This window comes from Bos javanicus, chromosome 4 (assembly GCF_032452875.1).
Source record: "Bos javanicus breed banteng chromosome 4, ARS-OSU_banteng_1.0, whole genome shotgun sequence".
Classification (NCBI taxonomy): domain Eukaryota; kingdom Metazoa; phylum Chordata; class Mammalia; order Artiodactyla; family Bovidae; genus Bos; species Bos javanicus.
Window position 1 is genome coordinate 83,049,365 of NC_083871.1, and position 23,151 is coordinate 83,072,515.

The window sequence follows — 23,151 nt, forward strand, 5'->3', positions numbered from 1 at the left end:
AAGTCCCCGGCATTGGGAATCCCAAGTTTTAGTCAATAAACCACCAGGGAAGTCCCCAAAGAATGTTTTATGTTCCTCCCCTATGGGTTGAGATTTTTTTTTCCTCCCACCCTTCTGTTTATTGCAATTATTTTTTAATATATCCTATGGACTCGGGGAATCAATAGTATGGGAAAGACTAGAGATCTCTTCAGGAAAATTAGAGATACCAAGGGAATATTTCATGCAAAGATGGGCTCAATAAAGGACAGAAATGGTAGGGACCTAACAGAAGCAGAAGATATCAAGAAGAGGTGGCAAGAATATACATAAGAACTGTATAAAAAGATCTTTATGACCCAGATAATAATGATGGTGTGCTCACTCACCTAGAGCCAGACATCCTGGAATGTGAAGTCAAGTGGGCCTTAGGAAGCATCACTACGAACAAAGCTAGTAGAGGTGATGGAATTCCAGTTGAGCTATTCCAAATCCTGAAAGACGATGCTGTAAAAGTGCTGCACTCAATATGCCAGCAAATTTGGAAAACTCAGCAGTGGCCACAGGACTGGAAAAGGTCAATTTTCATTCCAATCCCAAAGAAAGGCAATGCCATAGAATGCTCAAACTACTGCACAATTGCACTCATCTCACACACTAGTAAAGTAATGCTTAAAATTCTCCAAGCCAGGCTTCAGCAATACGTGAACTGTGAAGTTCGAGATGTTCAAGCTGGTTTTAGAAAAGGCAGAGGAACCAGAGATCAAATTGCAAACATCCATTGGATCATCAAAAAAGCAAGAGTTCCAGAAAAACATCTATTTCTGCTTTATTGACTATGCCAAAGCCTTTGACTATGTGTATCACAGTGAACTGGAAAATTCTGGAAAAGATGGGAATACCAGACCACCTGACCTGCCTCTTGAGAAACCTATATGCAGGTCAGGAAGCAACAGTTAGAACTGGACATGGAAGAACAGACTGGTTCCAAATAGGAAAAGGAGTATGGCAAGGCTGTATATTGTCACCCTGCTTATTTAACTTATATGCAGAGTACATCATGAGAAACGCTGGGCTGGAAGAAGCACAAGCTGGAATCAAGATTGCCGGAAGAAACATCAATAACCTCAGATATGCAAATAACATCACTCTTATGGAAAAAAGTGAAGAACTAAAGAGCCCCTTGATGAAAGTGAAAGTGGAGAGTGAAAAAGTTGGCTTAAAGCTCAACATTCAGAAAACTAAGATCATGGCATCTGGTCCCATCACTTCATGGGAAATAGATGGGGAAACAGTGGAAACAGTGGCTGACTTTATTTTTCAGGGCTCCAAAAACACTGAAGTTGGTGATTGCAGCTGTGAAATTAAAAGACGTTTACTCCTTGGAAGGAAAGTTATGACCAACTTAGATAGCATATTCAAAAGCAGAGACATTACTTTGCCAACAAAAGTCCGTCTAGTCAAGGCTATGGTTTTTCCAGTGGTCATGTATGGAGGTGAGAGTTGGACTATAAAGAAAGCTGAGTGCCGAAGAATTGATGCTTTTGAACTGTGGTGTTAGAGAAGACTCTTGAGAGTCCCTTGGACTGCAAGGAGATCCAATCAGTCCATCCTAAAGGAGATCAGTCCTGGGTGTTCATTGGAAGGACTAATGTTGAAGCTGAACCTCCAATACTTTGGCCACCTTATGTGAAGAGCTGACTCATTTCAAAAGACCCCGATTATGGGAAAGATTGAGGGTGGGAGGAAAAGGGGATGACAGAGGATGAGATGGTTGGATGGCATCACCGACTTGATGGACATGGGTTTGGGTGGACTCCGGGAGTTGGTGATGGACAGGGAGGCCTGGCATGCTGCGGTCCATGGGGTCACAAAGAGTCGGACACGACTGAGGGATTGAACTGAACTGAACTGATGGACCTGGGGGATTCCTGTCCCTTCCCAGGGTTAGTTTGGTTTTGCTTCTGCTTCTTCCCCAGAATGGAGCATCTCTGCCTGGTGTCTCTGGACATGAAGATCTGTTGTTTCCTCGTCAAGTGACATAAAGCTTTTGCTTTGTAAATAGAAAAATAACCTAGGAAATAGGCAGGGCTTTGTGTCTACCCCTTGGCAGTCAGAGATCACCTCATTCTCACCTGCACTGCAAGGGGGTGTCTTGTTCCCCAAACTCTGGTAGAATCCATTGGAAGCCCTAGGTAAGAGCTTGCTCATAATTGCAAGTTACCCTCATGTCTTTTTATTTTTGGCTGTGCCGGTCTTAGTTGCAGTACACAGAATCTTTGGTTGCAGCATTTGAACTCTTAACTGCAGCCTGTGAAATTCTTAATTGCAGCATGTGGGGTCTAGTTCCCCGACCAAAGATTGAACCTGGGCCCCCTGCATTAGCAGCATGGAGTCTTAGCCACTGGGAAGTCCCTCCCCTGTGTCTTGGACACCCAGCTATTATTCAAAACTGACACCTTAGCCCCCAGTGGATCTTTAACAATTTGTTAAAATTTTAGCTGATCTCTTGTCCACTTCCTAAAGGAAATCTGCCCTGAATATTCATTGGAAGGACTGATGCTAAAGCTGAAATGCCAATACTTTGGCCACCCAATGCGAAGAACTGACTCATTTGAAAAGACCCTGATGGTGGGAAAGATTGCAGGCAGGAGGAGAAGGGGATGACAGAGGATGAAGTGGTTGGATGGCATCACAGACTCAATGGACATTAGTTTGAGTCAACTCCAGGATGGACAGGGAGGCCTGTCATGCTGCAGTCCATGGGGTTGCAAAGAGTTGGACATGACTGCATGACTGAACTGAACTGAACTTGTCCACTTATATTGGGTTGGCAATAGCTTTTACCCACCAAAAGTGAAATGGTTTTTGTGTCTCATCTCTCCCTACAGGGACTTATCCCTCTTTGGGATTCAGATGGCTTTATTGGCTTGTGAGTTTATGTCTCTGATACAGTCAAGACAATTTATGTTTTTGTAGACTATCCAGATATTTTTTTCTTGTTAGTGTGGGAGTAATATTCTTTGCAGCTCTCTATAGCCTAACTAGAAGTGAAAGTCTCTAGGAATCAATATATTCCTAAAGCTCCTCAGATATTTCTAACAAACAAAAGGGTTGTCAAACACTTCTAGGAAAAAAGGGTTTCTTAGGATTTATATCACTGCTGTTAGTGTGAGTGCTATTAGAATTATAAAAGCAGATCCTAATACAGTCTTTGACTGTCTTTAAAATGGAACATTTAAAGGTTTAGAATAAAGACTAATAGAGAGTATAGGTTGATGTGCTTTCCTCCACCAATTCTGGAATTTCTCTGGTCTTTGACTGCAAATTCTGCCTTCAGATCTTAATGGTTGTCCTAATTATTATCAGAAGGGAGGTATTTACCTAATGGTAGTCACACAAATCTCTAGTGATAAGGAATCTGCCTGCCAATGCAGAAGATGCAAGAGACTCGGTTTCTATCCCTGGTTGAGGAAGATGCCCTGGAGTAGGAAATGGCAACCCACTCCAGTATTCTTGCCTGGAAAATTCCATGGACAGAGGAGCCTGGCAGACTACAGTCCATGATGTCACAAAGAAATGGACATGACTGAATGTGCACACACACACACACACACACGTATTCGCACAAAGGATTGAAGACAGTAGTTTGATTTCTAGCAGTCATTTGTCTACTGAAATTCTGGTTCACTTCGATCTCCAGCTACTCTGGACAAGGAAAGTGTTTTGGCAGTCAAGAAGAGAATCTGTGACCGTGTCTCTCTCTTAGTGCTTATGCTTCCCTGTTGGCAGAATCGTATCGCCAAGCGCAGCCGGAAGCTGGTGGACTACGACAGTGCCCGCCATCATCTGGAAGCTTTGCAGAGTTCCAAGAGGAAGGATGAGAGTCGCATCTCTAAGGTAGGGGCCAATTCCACTGTTGTCACCAGTCTCTGTACTCTATGACCTGTAGCAACTTTGCTTTTGAAATGAAATCTCTCTTTTCTCATGGAGATTGGAATCAGGACAGAATTTAAAAATTGAAATATGGGTCTTGTGGGATGCTGTCTATAATTTTGTAAGTTACACTAAGGGTTTTCAGGTCCTTGGTAGAATTCACTTGGGTGGCACTGACTCACACATTTTCATCATAATAAATGTTTACCCCTAGCAGTACTGCCTGATCATATAAAGTAATGTGTCCTTACACTCTTTATGTGTGTCACGTGTGTGCATGTGTGTGCATTCTAAGTCGCTCAGTTGTGTCCAACTTTTTGAAACAATTTTTGAGACACTGTAGCCCGCCATGCTCCTCTGTCCATGGGATTCTCCAGGCAAGAATGCTGGAGTGGGTTACCACGTCCTCCTCCAAGGGGTCTTCCCGACCCGGGGATCATACCCACGTCTCTATGTCTCCTGCATTGGGAGGTGGGTTCTTGACCACTAGCATCACCGGGGAAACCTGCTGTGGTCCATACTTGACGACAGAATGAAGATTCAACTAGGAAATGAAGTGTGAAATCCTCAGACGTAACTTGTGCTTGAGAGTACAGATGTGTGCTACAATTGCTTGACATTCATTTTTTTTAAAGAACCCATTGCCAGAGATTTCTCCATATATGTCAGTCACTGACAGCTCATTGGAGACACATACAAACTTCTCTCTTGGCTTCCAGTCTTGTCTCCCCCCATCTTCCCACATACAGCTTCCTGGATCACCTTTCTACTGAACGTACCCAGGTAGAATTTCTCCAGTGCTTAAGTCTTTTAATGGCTCCCATTGCCTGTCAAAAAGTTCTAAATTCCTTAGCATGGCCTATGCAACCTTCACAGCTGGTTTCTGGCTCACTTCTCCATCTTGTCAGCTTTCAAGTCTTCTTTCCCCTGCTTTCCTTCCTCCACACAAACATCCTAATCTAGAGCTTCTGTGACCTACACACCGGCTCCTAAGCAGTCACTGTAAGAGCTGAGTTTCACATCAGGCCCCTGAGAAGCAAGGCCCTGTGATCAACACTTTATTTACATCCACTTTCCTTAATACTCACAACACCTGTGAGGTGGACATTGCTGTGTTCGTTTATGGATCTTAGGTGCAGAAAGGTGGTAAAGAAAGTCCACATGGTTAGTGAGTGAGAATCCCAACCCGGGCAACTCCTCCTGTATGTGTTGTCCACCATTCCCCACCATTTCATTAGCAAACAGTTGCTCACTCTTCAAGATTCAGTATCAAGTTAAAATATCACCTTTTCCATGGAGTCTTCTCTAATTCTTGCACTATCTTTCTTAATGGCATGCTCCATAATAGCTTATAAGCCCTCTCTTGTAGTGTAGTTACTTAGACTTCCCACTAGACAGGGAATTTCTTGGGAAGCATCCTGACCCAGTATCCCTAGCAGAGTATGTAACAGTGTATGTGACAGGCACTTCACGCAATTTTGAAGAATGAATGAATCTGCCAGAGACTGCAAGAGCAACCATTGTAATCCATCACATTTTCCTTTTTCAATAAGACTTAACATTTCACTTTTATTGAAAATGATCATGTGGATTTTAACCAGATTTCTCTCCTTTCCAAAATGTTCCAGGATGCCATAAAGCTATTTCTATTTTATATTAAATGTTGTTGTGTCTAGAAGTGTGGTATGCCTGTGATGTTTTCAGTGTAAACATGTTATGTGTTATTTCTAGGCAGAAGAGGAATTTCAGAAAGCACAGAAAGTATTTGAAGAGTTTAACGTTGACTTACAAGAAGAGTTACCATCATTGTGGTCAAGGTAAAGATGGTTCTGTATATGTTATAAGTTCAGGAATAGTGAATATTACTTGTCTTATTTCCTGTGATGAGTTAGCACTCACTGTCCAGTAGAAGTGTTCAATAATCTGTAATTTACCATATGGTAGCTTCTAACCACATGTGGTTCACCTTGAACACTTGGAATATGTTTAGTATGACCTGGGAACTGAATTTTAAATATATGTTATTTTGTTTTAATTCGTTTAAATTTAAATAACCCAATTTTGTTAGCTACCACATTGGACAACACTGTTTTAGACTTTTATTTCAAGTAGAGATACAAATCTCATTTAGAGGCATTAGGAGAACTATCCTTAACCTTGAAATTTAAAGGATAAATTTTTAACCCTTGGAAGAACATTTTATTTCAAGGGGTCATCTAGTCTCTGTCTTTTGTGTGAAACCTCTACTGTCAGCTCTCACCTGTTAATCTGAGCTTCATTCTTATTTTATAAATGAAATATTCTTTTTTATGGGTACTCTGCATTTCTCATTACACTAACTTCAGTTTTCCCATTTAGTGGTAGAACCAAGAAGTTGTTGGGTGAAGTGGGGCCTTATGTCTCAGTTTTCATCAGCACACCCATGCTACCACCCTGAATAAACAGGATTGTGCTTGTCATGCAACACTGCTTTAAGTACAATTCCAAATCTTGGTTAGGATGTGGAGGTCAGGGAATCCTCCTACACTATTGGTGAGATTGTAAATTGATGCAGCCACTGTGGAAAACAGCATGGAGATCCCTCAAAAAATTAAAAATAGACTTACTATATGATCCAGCAGTCCCACTCCTGGGAATATACCTGGACAGAACTATAATTCAAAAAGATACATGCACCCCTATGTTCATAGCTGCACTATTCACAATAGCTAAGACATGGAAACAACCTGAATGTCCATCAACAGAGGAATGGGTAAAGATATGGTATATGTATACAATGGAATACTACTCAGCCATAAAAGAACAAAATAATGCAAAATTGCAGCAACATAGGTATACCTAGAGATTATCATACTAAGTGAAGTAAGTGAGAAAGACAAATACCATATGATATCACTTAAATGTAGAATCTAAAATATGGCAAAAATGAACATATGTGTAAAACAGACTCATAGACAGAACATGCTTCTTCCATTGAAGGAGGCTCAGGGGGAAGCAGTGACCAGCTCACTGGGGCTAGGGGAGAGTGTCCTGGCCTGCATTCTGGGACTGCAGTAGGCTCAGCTGTTAAGCCTTTCCATGGTTTCCAAGAACAAAGAAACCTCTTAATGAAGAAATTAAGTTGGTCTTAACAGCTAACCAGAAGGGCCCTGAGGATGCCTCAGACAAGTACTTTGGGGAAATGGTAATGTCTCAGAGTCCCTTGTTGATGAAGAGCTTGTGAAATGAATCCTCATTTTATAGCTGATATTATCAGAGTACCTGACAGCAGATAATATCACAATTCAGAGCCTGGTACTCTTTGTGGGTGTATATTTTACTGCTGACAACACCAGTTTTTTGTAAGTCAAGGTTATAGTCAGAATGTGTTCTTCCAGTAGAATGAGCGCCAGATTTGTTCATTCACTAGTTTGTTAATCTGCTTATCCGTTCGCTCATTCATTCATGGAATATTTACTGCATCGCCTGTTCTGTGCCAACTGCTATTAGGTGCTGAGTCTGTTCTTGTGAACTAGCCAAAGGCAGTTCCTGCTTTGATAGAATCTCTGATTTCATAAATAAGAATCAGTATATGATAAGTGGCATCAAAACTACTGAACATGTTTTTTTTTAAATTAAATACATCCTTGTTGATTTGATTTCTGAGTTCTCAAAGGAAATAAAATCGTAGAAAATCATAGATGTTTGTCTAGTCATTCTAAATAAGGTGTTTCTTACTAGTACTGTGCCAATTATTTTCCTAAATAATCATTGGAATAAACAAGCTGTGTATCAGGAAGCAATTTAAAGATAGAAGAATGGGGATTCTTGTTTTTGCTAAATGTATTCAAGGTTCAGTGCTTTTAATAGAAAATTCTGTATGAATAATAAGAATAAAACAAGCTCTAAGAAATAAACAAGCAAATTCAAATGGGCAATAGATAAAGGAACAAAAGAGGATTAACTCAGCTTTCATTAATGGAAGATAATTTAAAAGCAGGTGAGATGCTAGCTTTTTCCCAGCATATTTACAAAAGTTTTGTGTCAAGGGCCTAGAAGGTGCCTGCATAGGGAAGTGGGTCAGCAGCACCCGTCAAAGCTGCTTTTCTCTGTACCTTTCACCCAGCGTTTACAGTCAAGAAGCTTATTCTGAGGAAACAGTAAGCTGGACACAGAGTTAATTTCATAGATCTTCATTAGGGTTTTGTTTAGTATAGTGAAAAATCGGTGCAAATAAAACAATAACCACCAATCAGTTTCAGCTGGGCGTCCACCATGGCTCAGCAGGTAAAGAATCCGCTTGCAATACAGGAAACACAGGAGATGCAGGATCAGTCCCTGAGTCGGGAAGATCCCCTGGAAGAGGAAATGGCAACCCGCTCCAGTATTTGCCCTAAAAAATCCCATGGATAGAGGATCCTGGTGGGCTGTAGTCCACAAGGTTGCAAAGAGTCAGACATGACTGAATGACTAATCACAACTTCAGCTACCTCCCCCTTCCCCATCTGCACCCACCTTCTATTTAAATCTGATCCTTCTTCATGGCAGCCTGTTTGTCCTCTCAAGCAGATGTTTGCAGCTGGCCCATCCTACCCTCTTCTCTTAGTTCCTTCAGCTGTTTCTGTCCAAAGCTGCTGAGTTTTGGTATTTAGTCTTGTGTGGCCGTTTGTATTAATGTGAACATTCACATGCTGTTTTGAAATCTGCTTCTTTCTCTCAGCAGTATGAATGAAGCATATGTTCATTATAAACTTCTCTATCTCAAAACCTTTACAAAGTACATATCTAAAACACAAATTCTTGGGGCAGTGATTCTAGAATCACTGGTTCTGAACCAGCAGCATCAGCATCACATAGAACTTGTTAGAAGTTCATCACAGACCTGAGGTTCCCTAGTGACTCAGATGGTAGAGTTTGCCTGCAGTGCAGGAGACCTGGGTTTGATCGCTGGGTTGGGAAGATCCCCTGGAAAAGGGAATGACAACCCACTCCAGTATTCTTGCCTGAAGAATTCCAATGACAGAGGAGCCTGGCGGCTACAGTGCATGGGGTCACACAGAGTTGAACACAACTGAGCAACACACACACACACACACACACACACACACACACACACACCCCTCAGACCTATTAGATTGGAAATAAATCTGTAAGTGATCTTGATGCACATAAAAGTGTGAGAAATGTTTCTTTGGGTATTAACCAGATATCAGGAAAGACTGTGTTCTGTACCAAAAGATGGTATCCATTCATTAACGGATCAGGAAAGGTTGGACCTACTTTGGGTTAAGTATTTTTATTTAATCTAGTGTTACTCAAAATTATGTAAAGAAAACCTGTTTTTTAATATATGTAATAGCCATTAAAAACACAGTTTTGCTGATTGGGCTTTCTCTTCTTTCCTCTTTGTATTTCCACATGGTAGACGAGTTGGATTTTATGTCAATACTTTCAAAAATGTCTCCAGCCTAGAAGCCAAGTTTCATAAGGAAATCGCAGTGGTGAGTAATGATGATTATTTTTCCATATGGAATATAAAGTAAATGAACATTTATTCTGGAAGCAAATGCAATGGCACACATTAGGCAAAGAATTTACTTTCTTTCATGTTTCTTTTAATAGTGTGTTTTGACTCTCAGTGATATTTCTACATTGTTTTGTAGTGACCACATGTTTCTATAAATCTGGTTCAATTTGTACTTTCATGAACCCCTACCTACTTGTTACAATCATACAATCTTTTTTATTTTTTCAGGCAGTTTTTAAAGTTGGATTTTCAAGTCTTTAGGCTGAGGAAAAATTGGTCTCCAAATAGATAGTCAGCATTTGTGTCATTGAGTAATATTTTCTTAGTTCAACAGGGTGGTTGTATCACTTTATCTCTAATAGAATGAATGTAAATAATAAGTGTGTGTTTTCTCCTCTATATTCTGGTTTACGTATATGTTAATTTGTGTTTGTGGCCTTACAGTTTTGACATGCATTTAAATTGGACCCAATTCAGACATTAAATTATTCTGAGACCATCCATGCTATCATAAGTTTCTTGATGTTTCAATAAATAATTCCTTCCTGGGGGCAGTAGCCTGAATTTGCAGCAGAATGACTTAAAATTAACAGACAAGTGACATCTGTCTTCCTAGCTTTGCCACAAACTGTATGAAGTGATGACGAAACTGGGCGACCAGCATGCTGACAAGGCCTTCACCATTCAAGGAGCTCCCAGGTAGGCCATGTTCATGAAAGCCAAGTTCATCTGTGTATACCTTTAAGGCCAAAATTGTTGCAATTTCTACAGCCTATACCAGCATCTTTTACTCATCCTACAAAGATCTAAAATCAAGGAATTTTTCCATCCAGAGGCTGATACCAGAACTTAGTTCTGTGCTTTTACATTGACTCTTAGCCTTCAGATATATTCTCATGGACTTTTGTCACTACAGAGTGCTATCTACCTCTTTTTGCTTTCCAGCTATAATGTCAACTTCTTGCATACAAATTCTAGTTGTGCACTTGTTACTTTATTTGGAGAGGAAGAGAATTCCCTAAACCTACAACAGTTAGTCTTGTTATTTATTGGGTTGGCTAAAAAGCTCGTTCAGGTCTTTCTATTACCATATTATGGATTTTTCTATAACATCATATATTATGAACTTTTTGGCCAACCCAATATATTGGTGTTGATACCTTTAATGAATCCTTTTTGGGAGAGGCAAAAGGAAGTAAGTGAGACCTCACCATCATCTTCCCTCCTAACTTGACCTCGCAAACACTTCATTGTTTGGGTTTTGTTGAACATTGGTTTGTTTTTATTTTGAGTGTGCCTGTCAGATGTACCAAAGGCTCAGTGATCTGTAGATGAATAGTCTACAGTGTCAGGGTTTGGATTCACAGCATCTTACTCTTATGATTTGGGAATCCCTTTTATCCATCCTTCTCAGGCGTTATGTACTCAGGCTAGTGAGGCTTGGGTTGGAATTCAGAGGACTCAAATTTCAGTTTTCTGACTCTGCAGTTAATTTGCTCTGCCTTCCTGGAGGAAGTTCAATAACCTTTCTGGATAAAGGGCTCATTTAAAAAATCAATAGAAATAAAAATATGCTATTGAACTAAACAACTTGTAAGGAAATAACACAGTCCTGACAGTCTATGATTTTCGATCCATCGATGGATACCCGCATACCCATGCATTTATAAAAACACAGTGCTCTTACACAGGCACTGCCACCTCCATGTATTAGTGTTTGGAACCTCCTGGAGACAGGTAATTTTCTCATTTGATGCTATTTGGTCTAGTTATACATGTAGTCCCTACCCTGGCTGCTATACTAAGTGAGCATTAAGTATATTGTCTTAGAACATGGCCTAAAAGAAGACAGGAAAGGGACAGAACTATTGTGTCCAAACTGAACGAAATGTAATAGGAATATCACAATGACATTTGGGTGATTTAGGAAGGAAGTACATGGGGAAAGGTGGCTCCCTTATACAGAGATGAAGGGACAATGGATGCATGTATATGTAAGGCTGAGCTGCATCGCAGTTCACCTGAAACTACCACAGCGTTATCTGCTGTGAAAGTGAAAGTCGCTCAGTTGTGTCTGACTCTTTGTGACTCCATGAACTATTCAGTCCATGGAATTCTCCAGGCCAGAATACTGGAGTGGGAACCTTTCCCTTCTCCAGGGGATCTTCCCAAACCAGGGAACGAACCCAGGTCTCCCGCATTGCAGGCAGATATTTTACCAACTGAGCCACAAGGGAAGCCCATTATCTGCTATACCCCAATACAAAATAAAAAGTTTAAGGTTTTGAGGGGGGAAAAAGGTATCTGGAAATTTCGTTGCTGCTGAATCAGATACAATGAAGAGAAAATGGGGCCACGACTGCTTAACAAATGTTCTTCATTTTTTTCAACATTCCTCTGCAGAACGAGGTGGTGAGTGAGCTCAGAGGGGCCTCCATTAGGCATAGATTGGTGGCCGTGCTTCCCAGGGGAGACCATGATTGGCAAGGTTCCAATCATGTGTGTGTCCGTGTCCTGTCCACGGGACCCATTCCCTTGGCCTGTTGAATCTGTAGACCCTCCTGCTGTGTACGTGCTCATTTATTTGGGGGTACAGACCTGTTCCTTCAATCTGTAGAGTTTAGAAATTCTTAGAGAGTAGGATGTGTCCCCAGTGGTGGATTAACCATTGCATTTGGGCTGATCACGAGCATCTGGCCTGGGGCCAGGAGCATGATGGGCTGTCAGTAAACATTACACACTCTCATCCATCACATAATTCGTTTGCACATGTCTGAATTGAGTTATTGTGCTGTAAGGTGTAGAAAGCGAGACAATGAATTAATTTCTAAATATTATCAGAAAGCACGCCTACCAAATCTTAATGAACATTGTCCTGGGGATGCCTTTTAATAGCCAATTTATCACTTGGTGGGGCAGGGTAGGTTTTGCTATAGATTATGCCATAGCAAGTTTCTCTTATAAATCAAAAGTGAAATTAGTTCAATTAATTCAGCTTATGTTTGGAAGATTCTTGCAGAGCTATTTGGCTCAGTGGAAAGAATAGGAGTTCAAATTAGTAAGGCCTGAATTTGGATCCACGAAATTTTCCAGTGACATTAGGGATTTTTTATCCTCTCTGTGCCCCACTTTACTTAAGTGTAAAGTGGAGACAGTAATGCACTGGGTCTTGTGATCAGTGGAGGTAACATAGGAATGGGATCTTGCAGACAGGGACAATGAATGGCACCAGTTATTGCATCACCGTTACTAATAACCAGGATGAACAGGAAGAGGGAATAGATAACCAATAGTGCCTGTCATGCCTGAGAGTTCTGTGAGAAGGAAGGCCCCTGAGAAATAAGGACCACTCTGTAGAGAGCGCCTTGCTTACCCTCTGTGTTCATTCAGCGACTCGGGTCCTCTCCGTATTGCAAAGACGCCTTCGCCACCTGAGGAGGCTTCACCCATCCCGAGCCCGACCGCAAGTCCCAATCACACGTTGGCACCTGCATCTCCTGCACCAGTCCGACCTCGGTCACCCTCACAGGTAGGAAGACATCACATGTATGAGGTGGACCGGAAGAACCCAGGCTGAGCTGACCCCACCTGGGATAAGCCCATGGGGCGCAGTCATTGACAAGAGTTTTCAGTGTGAGCCTTGGCCATTGGGATCATCACTAAGGAATAAACTTCCCTTTTTTTTACTCAGATTTTTATGTTTCCTCACATACCCTCTGCTTCAGTGGGTTGAGACATCTCTTTCCATGATCTCAACTTCCTGAGGCTCTCATGATCTCGTCTTCTCAGCATCTTGCACTTTTAAGGCTCTGTTGAATCCTGCCTTCTCCACATGGCCTCCCTCCTGTTAGTCTTTAGGTTAAACACCTGGAGCAAGAACGGCCATGATGTTTATGTCAGTTCACTTTTTTTTTTTGTATCACCCGTGGCATATTGTGCATGCACTCAGCAAGTGATGGAACAAGTGATTGAAAGAAACAGAAAGGGCCAAGCAAAGGCAAATGTAGAGAAAAACAGCCACCCTCATTATCCCTTCTTTTGGAGAAAATGAAATTCCTATGGGGAAACTTAAACTGTCTAATCCAGCTCAAGCTTTCTTGTGTATGGTTGAAACTAAAGATCGTTGCGAAAAGATGTGAATAATGGATAGAGCTCTAAAGTGCGTATTTGTTGTTTATTCGCAAAGTCATGTCTGATTCTTGTGCGACCCCATGGACTGTAGCCAGCCAGCCTCCACTGTCCGTGGGATTTCCCAGACGAGAATACTAGAATGGGTTGCCATTCCCTTCTCTGGGGGATCTTCCCGACCCAGGGATCAAACCTGAGTCTCCTGCACTGGAGACTGAATCTTTACTTGACTTTATTGGCAGGCAGATTCTTTACTGCTGAGCTGCCTTTCCAAAATACTGGAGTGCAGAGTGAGGTGTATGCTGCCCACAGTGGTCTCACTGACTAGTGAAATCTTGTTAGATTTTAGTTCTAGAATTCTAATGTGCTGCTGAAGTGAGAAATCATTTGCTGTTGACTTTGGAGAACGTATGGCATTAGTTTGGGCTTCCTAGGTGGTACTAGTGGTTAAGAACCTGCCTGCCAATATAGGAGATGTAAGAGACGTGGGTTAAATCCCTCGGTTGGGAAGATCCCCTGGAGGAGGGCATGGCAACCCACTTCAGTATTCTTGCCTGAAGAATCCCCATAGACAGAGGAGGATGGCTGGCTACAGTCCATAGGGTCACACAGTCGAACACGACTGGAGCGACTTAACCCGAGCACACGCACGCATGGCCTTATTTTAACTTGAGAGGCACAGGTACGTGGCCCCGCAGTGCTGTGATATAGCACTTGTGTTAAGATGGATGGAGTCTTGTGGCCTGAATTTTCCTTATTGGACCATTATTTGTCACACCATAGCTACAAGCAGGCATTCTTTGCCTGAATCAGGTGGGCTGATTTCTCAGTGCAGACCAGAATTTGAATCAGGGATCAATCTCATCCCCTGGCTCTGTTCCCAAGACATTTCTGCATGTCTCCCATGCCATCTTCCACTGAATTAAACCCTGTTTGTTTGTGTGTGATGTTTCTTAGACAAGGAAAGGGCCTCCTGTCCCACCTCTTCCTAAAGTCACCCCAACGAAGGAGCTACAGCAGGAGAACATCATCAGTTTCTTCGAGGACAACTTTGTTCCTGAAATCAGTGTGACCACACCTTCCCAGGTGAGCACCTGGAACAGAGCTGGGATGTCCATGGACGCTCCATGGCAGAGGGACTCTCAGGGCTCAGCTCTGAGAAGGTGGCAGATGTGAGAGCCAATGGTGAAATTTAGTTGTTATTCAGGTTTGCTTTAATTACCTGATGTATCTGAAGGATTCTCAAGTGACAGATGTACAGTATTTGAGAAGACTCCTTCTTTCCATTATTAGGAGCTATGCATCATTACTATAGAAAGTTGGAAAATACTGAAAAGTGTAAAGTGAAGAATTTTAATAAGCTCTTAAATCATAGCGCTCTGACATAGCCACTGGTGCATTTAGGTTTGTGTGCTGTGTGTGTTTAGTCGCTCAGTCGTGTCTGACTCTGTGCAACTCCATGGATTGTAACCTTGCCAGGCTCCCCTGTCCATAGGATCCTCCAGGCAAGAATACTGGAGTGGGTTGCCATGCCCCACTCCAGGGGATCTTCTCAACCCAGGGATCGAACTCAGGTCTCCCTCATCGCAGGTGAATTCTTTACCATTTGAGCCACCAGAGGTTTATTTTATTTTAATTTTTTCTAAGTATATGTCAAATTTTGCAGCACAAAATTCAGATTGTATTGTTGCATATTCCTGACTTTTCTGTTTAATCTTATTGAGCATTTTTTTTCATGTCATAATATTGTCTTTTACAAAAAAATCAAAGTTTGACCAGAATATTTTATCAGATGAATGTAACCAACCCCTGATGGTGGTCACACTTCCACTTTTTTGTTACTTTATCAGCACCTTGGTGATATCAATATATATTAATACAGAAGTGTTAAATGTTAGTTACTCGGTTGTGTCTGACTCTGCAACACCATGGACTGTAGCCCACCAGGCTCCTCTGTCCATAGAATTCTCCAGGCAAGAATACTGGAGTGGGGTGCCGTTTCTTTCTCCAGGGGATCTTCCTGACCTAGGGATCAAACCCAGGTCTCCTGCATTGCAGGCAAATTCTTTACTCTCTGAGCCACCAGGGAATCCCTGGTGTATATTAATACATATTTGCACCTTTTATTATTTTTTCATATTGCTTCTTAGTAGAGAATAGGAAAATAAAATTCAAAGAGGTGAATATTAGGTCTTTTGACCTTTACTAGGTGTAAATGGATCCATTTACATGACTTGGCATGTAAATGCCTGTGTTCCCCCTAGTTTCAAAGACACCTGGGTGTGTGTACCCATTTATAGCTACCCTCGATGTTATACCTACACCTGTCCCAGCTTGGTTGTCCTTTGCCTCAAGGATAATCTTGACTTAGTTGTTCCTCATGTCATCAAAGCCATCTCTTTGTTAAGAGTGAATGTCCCCAGAGATCATGCCAATACCATTTCCTCCTGGTATTCTCACAGTCAGAAATAATTTTAACATTTTGCAAGGGGTGCAAACATAACATTGTAATTCCTGAGTACACAAATAACAGCTCTATGTCCAACATCCCAGTTACAATTGCATCCTATCAATAACAGAAATCATGTACTAAAAACAGGGGGTTCAGAAAATAAAAACTTAAAAGTAGTGCAGTGGTACGCCATAATGTCTCGTCTCTCTCTAGAGGGTGTTCATGGATCAGTGCAATGCCATTTGCTATTGTTTTCATTCTCCTGTTGTTTGTAGGAGATTTGAATTTGGTAAGCTATTAGGGCTTGAAATGTGATTTAGTAGCTCCTTTGAGGGGAGAAGGCAATGGCAGCCCACTCCAGTACTCTTGCCTGAAGAATCCCAGGGACGGGGAGCCTTGTGGGCTGCCGTCTGTGGGGTCGCCCGGAGTCAGACACGACTGAAGCGACTTAGCAGCAGCAGCAGCAACTCCTTTGAGGAAAGGGAATTGCATGTTTATCAGTGCATGGACCAGTAATATCTGTGGATACACAGATGCCACCAGGGTAGTGGTTTTAGAGCCAAATAATCTTACCCAGCATCCACCGTGGCCTTGGCACCAAACTGGAGCAGTTTTCACGTCCAAGTTGTTCTGTGCCTTTGTACTTCTAACAGCTTGTTCTGTTTTTAGCTTCATTAGTTTTAAAGTGAGAGTGTTTTAGAGTGATAAGACCCTTACTGAAGTTGCTGTCACCTGGACCCCTCAAGAGCATCCTCTCAATTCCATCTCCAATAAAGAATATGGTCACCCAGAAGCCGTGTGTGCTTAGCTAAGGACATCTCCATGTAGCAGCCAAGGCCACTGAAGTAGAGAAAATGTAACAAGAAGACTAGTTCTGAAGTAAAGATGGGGTTCAAAGATGTTCTTTCTTTGACAGTGTTTTTTTTATTTGCAGTTTGCTGGCTTACATAAGGGTCCTTCACAGTGGGGGGAAGAAAAAGAATCAAAGCACTTTAAAAAAATACAGATGCCAGAAGAGGTGCCTAAGTCCTTCTAAGAGGGTTAACTTTGGCTGGTGCTGTTGAGTGAGAGAGATTGATGAGCAAAATCAAGAGTTAGGGGAGAGGGTGAGGAGGCACTTGTCAAACCTGAAATGTCTCCAGCTGTGGCTACTGCAGTGACAATCAGCTGATAGCGGCCCCATCCTTGCCCCAGCTTGGCTAGCCTGTGTTCAGGCTCCCGGGCTGTTGGAATGGAAAGGAAAGGCATCCCCCCACTAGCACCTTTTCTAACTTACTGGCTGGGTCAAGTCCACCAGTGTGCCAGGGGACCGTGAAGGAAGTAACCCCCAGAGACATTATGGGGGTGCACTTCGGGGGATTTGTCTTGATATATATTGTTTTCTTTTAATCTGGGGAGGAGGCAGAAAAGGGTTTCTATCTTTTTTTTCTGGATCTAAGTGCCAACATGGCTATAGCAGGTGAACCCCAGTGTATTTGATGGGGTAAAATGATGGAAATGAGTCGAAGCATTTCCATTGACTCAGTGGCTGTGAGTCTTACGTCACCATGTTAAGAGCAAGGGTAAAGCAAGGATTTATATTTTAGTCTGCTTGCTCCCTTATTGAAGGATATAATCTAGCTTTATTTAATTTTATTTATTTTTTCTTTATAAAAGTATATTTGATTTACAGTGTTGTATTAATTTCTGGTGTACAGCAAAGTGATTCATGTGTGTGTGTGTGTGTGTGTTAGTCGCTTAGTTGTGTCCAACTGTACGCGATCCCAAGGACCTTAGCCTACCAGGCTCCTCCATCCATGGGATTTCCCAGGCAAGACTACTCGAGTGGGTTACCATTTCCTTTATATACATATATTTAATATATATATATAGTATATATATTCCTTCATATATATATACTATATATATTTATATATATGTTTTATTTTAATATTTTTAAATGTTTAATAAGTCATTTTAGATTTAACAAATAGGTTTGCATCCTCAGTTTGCTATTTTTATCATTTGCTTAATGGGGAGGAAAAGCATTTGTATGAATCCCACCCAGAAGTTCAAGATGTAATGAATGAAACATCCCTTGTCTCTAATGGATGTATTTCGTACACCCTGCTTCATCAGAGTGATAATTCTCTCTTGAGTGTGTCCTGGGGTTGGAAACAGAAATCCCTCAGGTCTACAGAGCCCTCTAATGGCCTAAACCTTAACTGTAGCATGTGGATTCTGGAAATATGTATATTTCCTAAAATCTTCCCTGGAAATAGCCATATCTATGTACAGGGACTTGCCTGCTTGTCTAGACCACAAGGCTGATTTTGTTTTTTTGGTTCTGTGTTTACAGAAATGGACCTGCCACAGGACATACCCACCTCTCCCTATTTTTAACTCCTAGTGACTTAAGTTAAAAAAGACATCCTTTGTGTGTGTGTGTGTGAGTCTGCGCACACCTGCATTATTCTTTGAAAACAGCATTTTCCATCTAGTCCCCTGAGATCCCCTTGGTCATTGGAGGCTTGGAGGGCTGCATCTCCTTTTGCTTTTTCACAGTGAAAAAGCAAAAATGTTCAGGCTCTGAGAACTTCCGTGACAAAATCCCTATTTACTTTCTTTAAATCAGAGTTTCTCAAGTAATCTCTCATTCTCCCCCAACCAGATACTCTAAGGAAGTGGATATTTGGTAAACATTTTTAAAAGGAAGATTGAAAAGGTATTATGTCCCTTGAAACCAAATTGTGGCAAAAAAAAAAATATGATTTTAACAGGAGATCAAGACCAAAATAACACAATCATGTATATACATATATATGTGTGTGTGTAAACATATATGTGTATATAAGCACACACACATGTGTGTATGTGCTTCCCTGGTGGCTCAGTCATTAAAGAATCCACCTGCAATGCAGGAGACCCGGTTCTATCCCTGTGTTGGGAAGATGCCCTGGAGAAGGACATAGCAACCCACTCCAGTATTCTTGCTGGAGAATCCCCATGGACAGAGGAGCCTGGCAGGCTACAGTTCATGTGGTCACAAAGAGTTGGACACGACTGAGCATCTAAGCACAGCACAGCATATATATGTATATACATGATTGTGTTTTTTGGTCTTGATCGCCTGTTAAAATCTTACTGCTTTTCATACAGGTGGTCAGGGGGCTCTCCATATAAACAGTCTGAGTCACATGACATGAGCATACCAGCAGCATCCTGGTGGCCACTCTCATGGGATCCCGAGTGAAATGACATGCTGGCCAGCAGGAACAATCTGCTCACCAGCCACCTTCTTGGAAGCAGGACTGGCCACCAAGTTTCAAGACAATCTGGTGGTTTATGAGTCCCAGATTCCTGGGGCATTTGGTGGACCCTCCCTGTGGAGTTAGGGTGGGACAGTGCTCCAAAGAGGAAAGACGGGGGCCATGCCCATGCAGATCCTAGCCCAGGGGTTTCTGCTCTGACGGCACTGCTGGTCCCCACCACCAGTGTGTGCATGCATACTCGGTCACTTCAGTTGTGTCCATCTCTTTGTGACCCTATGGACTGTAGCCCAGCAGGGTCCTCTGTCCACAGGATTCCACAGGCAAGAATACTGGATGGGTTACCATGCCCTCCTCCAGGAGATCTTCCCAACCCAAGGATAGAATCCGAGTCTCCTGCATCTCCTGCACTGCAGGTGTATTCTTTACCACTGAGCCACAGGGGAAGCCCCATCCCCCACATACACAACCAGAGAACGACCTAAAAAATTTCAAGGAAGGTGCTCAGAAGTGCAGGGACCCCTTGAGAGGCAGGGCTAGGGGAGCAGGGTTCCTTCTTGCTTATTTTCCTGTCAATTGGCAGTGAGGAAGAAAAGATGGCTTGTTTGAGGATTTTTTTCACAGCAGATACCTCAACTATTTGGCCTAAATCTATTCTCAGCATATTTTCTCTCTTTGATATAGCTTTCCCATTTACAAATCCAGAAGGATTATCTTCTGAACATTCTAGCTTATTCCTCCAAGCCCTCCTGTCACCCTGCTGTGCTAAAAAGCAAGATATCAGCACAGCCTTTAAGTTGTGTGACTGTTGGGATCAAGTCAGTGCTATGTATTTATTTATTTACGTAAGGCTGCATCTTACATTTTAAGTTCATGAAATCTTCCTATCTTGCCTAGTAAATCAAATCAAAATAAAATTTTCAGCTTGCAAAATACATTCACAAGATGGCTCTTTTTCACCTGTTCTGATGGGGCCAGCCTGAAATTATTTACATGTGCGCCACTCACTTCCTGGGTATCTGTAACCTGCTTTTAAATACCACGCTGGCTATTCAGTTCAATGTAGCAAATTTCTGGACCAGCTGCTTCTTCTTTCAGTGGCTATTTATTTCAAAGTAAACACATTAACATTCTTTGAGGACAAGGAATGAATAAGATGAAAATTGGAGGAAAAAATCGGTGCCTTTCAACACCAGAGTCAGTCAGTATGGGTTGAAATTTATTTCTTTACATATGGCGGTACAGTAGTTGAAGAATCTAGCTTTATTCTACTTAATTGCCTTTGTACCTTTGTGGAAAATGAGTTGTCCATCTGTGTATGGTTCTGTCTCTGGGCTCTGTGGTTTTCCTTTGATCCTTTTACCTACCTTTGTGCTAGGACCGCACTATCTTGATGACTGCCTCTTTATACTGTCTTGAAACCAGAGAGGGTTAGTCCTTCAACTTTGTTATTCTTTTTCAGAATTGTTGTGGCTATTCTAGGTTCTTTGAGTTTCCATATGAATTTTAGAGTCACTTTGTAAGTTTCTACAAACTTCCAGGACAATGGATTTGATTTCTAGGGCAGTTGTAATAAAGCACCACAAATTGGGTGGCTTAAAACAACAGGCATTTATTCTCTTGCAGTTCTGAGGCTAGAAGTCCAAGATCAGAGTGTCAGCAGAGCCATACTCCCTCTGAAGGCACCAGGGGAGGGTTCTTAAATGCCTGTCAATTTCTGGTGGTTGCTGGAAATCCTTGGTGTTCCTTGGTGTGTAGACCCAGCATCCCACTCTCTGCCTGTCATCACACTGCATTTTCCCTGTGTGTCTCTGTACTCTGTGTCTTCACATGGCGTTGTCCTTGTGTCTGAGTATCCAAAATTTCCTCCTCTTATACGGACGCCAGTCATTGAATTAAGGCCCATCCTAATCCAGTGTGACCTTATATTAATTTCATCACATCTGCAAAGACCCTGTTGCCAAATAAGGTCACATTCAGAGGTTCCTGATGGATGTGAATTTTACAGGGGACTAAGAGGGCATGATATTCAACCCAGTACAAATGATTGGTTATTGCATTGATTCTATAGATCAATTTGGGGAGCACTAAAGTCTTAATATTCGTTGGAAGGACTGATGCTGAAGCTCCAATACTTTGGCCATTACAAAAGACCCTGATGCTGGGAAAGATTGAGGGCAGGAAGAAAAGGGGGTGACAGAGGATGAGATGGTTGGATAGCTTCACAAACTCAATGGACATGAATTTGAGCAAGCTCCAGGGGATCATGAAGGACAGGGGAACCTGCCGTGCTATAGTTCATGGGTTTGCAGAGAGCTGGACATGACTTAGGGAGTGACCAACAACAATGACATCTTAATAATATTGAATTGTCTGGCCTATAAATACAGTATATGTATCTATATATATATACATATATATATATATAACTTTTTATGAAGATCTCTATTTTTGCCATGATTTGTTATGTTTAGTGTACAGGCATTTCACATCATTTGTTGTGTTTATCCCTAAGTATTTCATGCTTTTAGTGCTACTATACATAGTATTTTAAAATGTTCAGTTTCTGGGTTTTTATACTATTAAATATAAATATAACTGATTTTTATGTGTTGACGCTAACATGCAAAGTGTTGCTTGCAATCTTGTTAAACTCAGTATTAGAGCTTTAGCCTTTTTGTAGAGTTCATTGGATTTTCTATATACGTGATCATATCTTATGTGAATAAAGATAGTATTAGTTCTTCCTTCATAATCTGCATGCTTTTTAATGTGAATTAGGTAAAATTGGGTCATAGTGTTGCCTATATCTTCTATAACCTTATTTAATTTCTGTTTGTTCTACTATCAAAATTTCCTCTGCAAAATTAAGCATATTTCTATTTCATTTTGTTGTTTTCTTGGCTCTGGTTTCTTAAATTTTGAAACTGTAATTGAATGCACAAATGTTTAGGAATTGGCTTCTTTTTATTTCAGGAAATGACCTTCTTTATCCCTGCTTATACTCTTTGATTTGAAATCTACTTTGTTTGTTGTTAAATGTAACTATTCCAGCTTTCTTTTTGTTAGGTTAGTGTGTTTGTCTTTTTCTCTCCTTTTACTTTTAATCTATTTGTGTGTACATATTTGAAGTTAGTTTCCTGTAGACAGTGTCTAGTTGTCTTGATTTTTTAAATTCAGTCTGACAGTCTCTGTCTTTCATTATATTATTTAGAGCATTTTCATTCAAGGTGATTGTTCATATGGTGAAGTAAAATCTAGCACCTTGATCATTTTTTGTCCTGTTTTAGCCCTTCTTCTTCATTTATCTGCCTTATTTTGAATTAATTTATCATTTTTATTATTCTCATTTTTTTTATTAGCTATACTTAACTATTTTGTTATTTTAATGGTTGCTTTAGGACATAAATAACTTGTGACAGTCTACGCTCAAACAGTAGTATTCTGTTTAGGGTATGGTATACAAACCTTACAATAGTATATTTATATTTCTTCCTTTCTGATTTTTGTGCTATTTTGTCATTGAGTTTACTTTTTAATGTGAAGTAATTTCACATTACTTTGTTATCTTTGTTTAAGCAATCAATTACTTTTTAAGAAGATTTAAATAATAGCCAAAGTCATATATACTTGCCCACGTATTCCTATTCCTGATCCTCTTCATTTCTTTAAGTGGATCTGTATTTCTATCTGGTATCATTTCTTCTGCCTAAAAAAATGTTCTTTCACACAAATTCTAATGCAGATCTGATGGTGATAAATTCTTTCTGCTTTTGCATGCCTGAAAAAACTCTCCATCTCATTTTTGTGTTTTTTTTTTTAAATTTTATTTTATTTTTAAACTTTACATAATTGTATTAGTTTTGCCAAATATCAAAATGAATCCATCACAGGTATAAAAA

At 41.0% G+C, this 23,151-nt stretch overlaps 1 protein-coding gene across 1 annotated transcript in view; it reads left to right on the forward strand.

Annotated features, from left to right (window-relative positions):
- The window catches only part of AMPH (amphiphysin), a 214,946-nt gene that overhangs the window by 134,694 nt on the left and 57,101 nt on the right, over positions 1-23,151 (forward strand). Inside the window, exons 6-11 of the mRNA XM_061414521.1 lie at positions 3,772-3,879; positions 5,647-5,732; positions 9,320-9,395; positions 10,038-10,120; positions 12,812-12,950; positions 14,507-14,635. Coding sequence (XP_061270505.1) covers positions 3,772-3,879; positions 5,647-5,732; positions 9,320-9,395; positions 10,038-10,120; positions 12,812-12,950; positions 14,507-14,635 — 621 coding nt within the window. The remainder of the gene's footprint in view (positions 1-3,771; positions 3,880-5,646; positions 5,733-9,319; positions 9,396-10,037; positions 10,121-12,811; positions 12,951-14,506; positions 14,636-23,151) is intronic.